Here is a 6,573-nt window from a genome sequence, read left to right as displayed (position 1 = left end):
AGAGAGAAGAGAGATATATATATATATATATATAATACTTCTTCTTCTTCTTCTTCTTCTTCTTCTTCTCTCTCTCTCTCTCTCTCTCTCTATATATATATATATATATATATATATATATATATAAAGTTAATAATATGATATAGTTATATAGACATAAATATATTATTTATGTTAATTATTCATTTTCGGTGAAATTTAAAATAAATTTGTATAACGTACCCTGGTTGACAATGGGCCGCTGTTATCACATATTTATCGGTGATAAGTACACCTCCGCATTTATTCTTCGTGAACAAGCCGAGCCAAGTCGCCTCGCGAACCAAAACCTGCCATGGCCACTCTCCGAAATCTGCGCCTTTTCCGCCGACTACTTTTCCTGATCTTTTTGAGACCAGAGGTCTTACGCCGCATTCTGTTATCGCAATTAATCATTATGGTGACCGCAATAACAGTCGTGATAATTGCGATTAAAAATATACATTTTCATAAAGGATTTGAAACAGAGTAATATAAGGTTTAGTGAAAAAGCAGAAAAGAAACGAGATTCCGATTTAGATGTTCGGATCTTTTATTTGTAGAATTTTTTACAAAAACTTTGCGAACTTGTCGACTGCTCACTTACGAGTCCTAAAATCGGCTACGTTCTGCTGGATGACATTCGTTTCTGCAATGCTGCTTGCAGTCGTGTGCAGATTCTGTTCTTCTTCTAGCGGAATTGCCTCCGTACTGCTGGACGATGCAGTCGTGGGTTTCCTGGTCGGTTTTGTCGGACGCCTCGTTATTACTTGCGGCCTTTTTGTTGTAACGTTCTGCGATGTGTTTGGTTTAGGTTTCGAAGTAGTTGCTTTAGTAGGACGCGTTGGCTTCTCGGACGGTTTCTGAGTTGGACGAGTAGGCCTCTTAGTAGTCGCGGATGGCCTCTTCGTCGTCGTCGACGACGAGGACGATGCCGGTCTAGTGGGCTTTCGCGTAGGTCTTTTTGTCGTAGTGCTTCCAGTTGCAGGTCTTTTCGTTACGGTAGAAGATGTTGTTGAATTCTCTACGGTGCCATTTCGAGTGTAGACTATGTCTTTTAGATTCTAAAAAAGCGATCAGAAAAGAAGAATAAATTACACAAGTATTCTATGTTAAAAACAAAGGCTCGTATTCAGTATTTAGAATCCGCTTATAATAATGTTGAACGCACTTAGTATATAGTTCACGATGCTTATAGAATTTCAAAAATAAAAGCGCATTTATTGATAAAAGTGCGTCCTGAATACGGATCGAGATATTTATTATTAACCCTCCTGATTGGAATCATGTTAAAAAAATTTTTTTTTTTAAATTCAAGGGCACTTTAATAATTAATATTAAGCAATTTTTAAAAAATTTAAAAGGTTAAAACAATGTAATAATCTATTAAATGAACTAAAAATGAACAAAGAATAATGTATCTTTAATTAAAAATAATGCAAGTTTAATATGTCAGTTTAACATGGACAATATATGTGAGACAACTTTTGAGTTTATACTAATGTTTGAATTTATCTTGTCGCTTTCATGTTGCTCGAGCAAAATTAACTCATAAAGTATGCAAAATTTTTAGAAGTAAGAGAGCATAAAAAATTTAAAAGCAACAAGCTTTCAACGTTTTAATTTATAAGTCTAAAAATAATGAGACATTAATGTAAACTGTGTTTATCTACTCGTAACGCTCAAAACGCTGAACATTAAACTACCGTTGCATAAAAACTCAAAGTAATCTAAAACTTCGTTAAACAACACAGGAATATAAAATTCTCTCGCTGGTAAAAACAAATTATCTTGTTACCTCAAAAGTACCCTGCAGCGACTCGACGAGTTTGACAACGAAAGCGTCAACTTTGTTTGTCAGCACATCGTCCTCAACAAACGTGGGCGTCGGAATATCGTGCTCGCTGATGAGTTCGATATCCGGATACCCGGTGTTATTGTACGCCTCAACAATTGTCGGCTTCTCCTGCTGCGAGATCGGCATAGAGATATTAAGGTTCGGATTCCGCACTGGTGGAAAATTAATAAGATCGTCTGGTGCCGCAGTCTCATCATCGCAAGGTGCAGAGGTAGTGCTGGTAGCCTTGTTTACGGTATCTTTGAATATAATATTATTAACTGGCGTCAAATTATTGTTTGACCAATTGACGCTGGACGTCGATGGCTTTAGATTGAACGTTGGTTTGTTCGACCACGAAGAGACCGTGGTCCAAATCACAGGCTTTTTCGTGCTCGGCCGAGTCTTTGTGCTCGCATTTTCCTCGATCGCCTCGGTGTTAACATCAACTGTTGGTTTCACGCTGGTGCCATCCTTCAGGTTGACACTGATATAGCTAGTAGAGACCACATTATTGTTGGCGACGTTGGAAATTACGGTGCTGATGTTGTGAGTTATGGTAGTGGACACGCTGGGTTTCTTGGTGATTAGGGTGATAGGTCTAACAGGAGTAGTTTTAATCGAAATTGAAGTGGGCTTGATAGTTGTGCCCGAAGGTTTTCTCGTGACGGGTTTCTGAGTAGTTTGCGTGGTAAAGCTCGTTCCAAGCGGGCCGAGAACTATCACGGTTGGCGCCGGAGGGTTCGTCGTAGGTCGGTTGCTGATAAAACTGCCGCTGGAAGCGCCGGAGTACGTTTGCGTGGATGGTCGTGAGCCACTTGATGTCTGATGGTGCGACGTATAAGTTGTCTCGGTAGGTACGAGCTCGTAGTTGTAGTACGCCGACGAAGGTTTAGACTGTGTGAAACCAGGTTTGTAATAACTGTACGGGAAAGTCGAGGACGCAGGCGTTGTAGGTCGATAATTTGCAGAACTGACTTTGACATGATGGATAGGTTTTGAGGTCTCGTCAATACTCACCCAGGCCTGAACCGGCGAGGAATTAGGAACCGGAAGAGTCACTGATACGTCCGCATTCGGTGTGGTGTCATTCAGAATAGAGATTATGTGATTAATGGCGATTTCCTCTTTGTCGTAAATAACATCATCCTTCTTCTTGTTGCCCGATGGCAAATCGTATATAATTGTAGGTACCTTCACCAAGTCATCTTTGTTGCTGGAGGAGGTCATTGGCGTAGTAGTTTCAATTTTTATTGAATTCGTCATCATTTTTGTAGTCATTTTCTTCTCGACTGTGCTCGTTTTCTCGAATGTGTTTGTCAGCAATGTGCTGGATAAATCATTCGTGAGCTTTTGCACGTTGGTGTACATCTGAGTCACCATGGGCACATTCATTATCATAGATGTTAATTTGGAAGTTTGCGACGTCAATTCCGGCATGGAGGATTCAGTCTGCTCTGAAAATTTTATCCACATATTTCCATCTTGTGTGATTTTATCGATCGGCATTTCAGTGGAGGAGGGACGGAAAATCTCGTCCGGATTATTGATCTCCTCAAGCATTGTACCGTTCTCATTCAACAATATCGTCTCTGGATCGCTGTGGTTGTTCTGGCTTAGTCCGTGCGAGAACAATGCCGGAAGCTGATCGACTGGATCCGCTATTTGCAAAATTTGATCGGGACTCAGCAACGTAGTGATTGGTTTCTCCCTTGGCGGATCTTGATGATTCTGAATATCGTTATTAGAATCTGAATGCATCAATAATTCTGGCAATCTTAGATCATCGATAATGTCCTGCTGACCCAAAAGAACTGGAAAGCCCTCGGCCAATTGATTTATATTTGTCTGTTGGGGAAATTGAATTTTTTCGGCATTGTTTGATAACGATAACATCGGTGAAGAATCTTGATTCGAACTAGAGATTTTCGTGTATATCATTTCGCTGTCATTAGAGACATTTGGCTTATCAGTCTTCGTGGTCTCGCCACTCGATGACATGCCAATCGGCATGCCGTCCGAATTCAGCAGGATAGGTATATCGGGTACATGGTCGATCTGTTCTAAATTGATAAACTCCTCGGTGTTGGATAGATCATCGTTGCTATTTATCGAGCTCTTCGGTGGTAATTGGCAGCATGCACCGAAAAGGAAGCCGTCCATGCAGGCACCGACGACCTCACCGTTACGCCGTGTGCATTCATAATTAAACATGCATATCGGTGGCTCGCTCGACTTGCGCGATGGCAAAGACGGCCGGCACACCTTCGGCACTATCGTGTAACCACCGAACAGCTTTCTACCTGAAAGATAATTATAATAAAAGTCAATCTTATAGGTTCAATCTTATCAATCAATCTTATAAGGACTTCACGACTTTTTGTTTTGCAAAAAGTTAATTTAAGATAGAATTAAAAAGTAGCGTATATATAAAGAAAATATTATTTATACGATGTGTTTATAAAGGATCCTGCACTAATTACATGGAAAATTGGTCCCAGTGAATGAGTTTTTATATATAATGTTTTATAATGTGATGAACAAGAATTCATAAATACAAAGTTCAATAATGAATAGTTTTTGAGCTAGGATATATAAATTGTGCTCACATCGTATACTTTTGATATACTATAGCTCAAAAATTATCCACTTTAAAAAAAATATCGATTTAATACATGCGGTGTCTATACATACAATTCTCGTGTTAGTGTTCACATTAACACCAGCTAGTATGGATTTAAAATCTTATTATTTATATCAACACCATTATGAGATGGATTTAAAACCACATTACATTGTTGTTAATATTAATACTAATACAGTAAGAATTACGGACACCGGTAGATGTAAAATCCATATTGATATTTTTTAGAGTGCATCAGTTTTGTGTCTATGATATCTTTTATTATTATATATGTGAAAATTAAGTCATTTCACTAAGATCCAATTTTCCATATAATTAACGTGAGGTCTTTTGGTCGTTTATTTTACGTGTATATCATAAGATATTAGTAAAGAATTTTTGCAATTTCTGAAGAAAAAAAACGATAAAAGTTTATTTTCGTAAAATAAATTATCGTAGCATGTTGCGAAGAGGCATCCAAAGTTCGCTCCGGTTGGTATTTGGGTTGCGGAAGAGTACCGCGTTCACGTAGCTCGAAATACTGCCCCAAATTTCGATTTACCCTTAAAGAGAAATCGAATATTGGATCGAGGATTTATTGGTTGCGATATGTAACCCATGGTAGAGATGTTAAACAACCGTTTTTGCGTGGGCCAAAATATATGGACATCGTTTATCTTTGCAACGTTTCCATTTTAGTCATCGATGTTGTAATAGAATGAACGAAGCAAGAAGAGTATAAATATAGATATCGCGTAGATATCGATTTAAGAAAGGGGAAAGGAAGGTTATTTCTTCAAAAAGTTATCCTCGCTCTTTCGTTTAATTCCCATCTTATAGATTAGACGATAACATCTTTCCTGTTTCTCTTGCTTGTTTTTCTCGAGCACGCGAAAGAAAATATGAATTAGCATCAATATTGAATTAATATCGGGATATACGGCGCGAAAACGTCGGTTACGAGATGCACGCTCGTTTTGCGCGTGTGTTGTGTTTGCACAACGCGTCTATCTTTTTCCGGTTATGCTTAGCTGACCAAAGCATAGACGAGCAGGCATGTAGGCTCCGCCGCACGTGCCTTCTACGTGCTTGCACACTGCCGATATATGATGACCTACTCCGCGATCCGTCTGGATACTCGCGGTTGGCGTTCCAGATTTTTGCTATGCGTGGACTCTCGCGTCTTACCGATCTATCTCATATTTATCAGTTTCAATATACTGCATTCGCTCGTTTCCAAACACATATTCGAAGAACACAAATGTGGAGCCTATAAAACAAACTCGCCATAAAATTGTCTGATTAACTGAAAGATGTTCTATATTTCTCATATATCTTCTATACACCTTTCGTCTTTCGGATTTTTTATATATTGCAAGATAAAAAAATAACTATCAATTGCGATAAATGTAAAGTAATAAAATTATTTATCAAATAACAATATGAAATAAAAATTTGCGCGATAAATTTTTTTTATTTGTGATGTTAGGACAATATATATAATGATGTACAACAACAATATCAAGTTATGGTAGAAAGTTCTCAACTGATTAGGAACTTGAAGAATTAAATTCGTTTTTATATACCCGCTTTTGTTACGTAAATATGTTCTCGCGCAAAATTTACATATTTTTTGCTACGTCCGTCGTGGGTACAACTTTCTTTTCTACGCGACGCGGAAAATAGAAGAGGGCAATTTGCAATTTAGATTAGCCGCGGGATTGTGCACAGTGTTGTGAAAAATGGGTTGACTAGGTGAGCCGTAGGAGCACGATTATGCCCATTCTGAAGCATGTAAGGCATGCTAGTTAATAAACAATGTATGTATGAAAGCATAAAGTGCATACATCTTAATTAATTATTGTGAGACAAGTGATGCAATACGAGCATTAAACGCTCGTTGTTGATGTTATGTTTAACAGAAGTTTGCTCAAAACGGGAGAGCGTTGCATTAAATACGCACGATGATCCGAAAGCTTTGTAACAAACTTCGTGAATTATTTACGTGAATTAAATTGAACCCATCGCGTTATTGCATGAGCCTTTTATATATATATATATATATATATATATATATATATATATATATATATAT

General features: G+C 38.0%; 1 protein-coding gene across 1 annotated transcript in view; it reads right to left on the bottom strand.

Moving 5' to 3' along the window:
* LOC105627936 (mucin-17) overlaps window positions 1-6,573 on the bottom strand; it is an 11,887-nt gene that overhangs the window by 2,036 nt on the left and 3,278 nt on the right. The window contains exons 2-4 of the mRNA XM_012209208.1: window positions 1,817-4,158; window positions 626-1,082; window positions 223-415 (exon numbers count right to left, since the gene is read on the bottom strand). Of these exons, the coding sequence (XP_012064598.1) occupies window positions 223-415; window positions 626-1,082; window positions 1,817-4,158 (2,992 nt within the window). The remainder of the gene's footprint in view (window positions 1-222; window positions 416-625; window positions 1,083-1,816; window positions 4,159-6,573) is intronic.

Source organism: Atta cephalotes (genome assembly GCF_000143395.1).
Source record: "Atta cephalotes unplaced genomic scaffold scaffold00011, whole genome shotgun sequence".
Taxonomy (NCBI): domain Eukaryota; kingdom Metazoa; phylum Arthropoda; class Insecta; order Hymenoptera; family Formicidae; genus Atta; species Atta cephalotes.
This window is presented reverse-complemented; position numbering and strand designations above follow the sequence as displayed.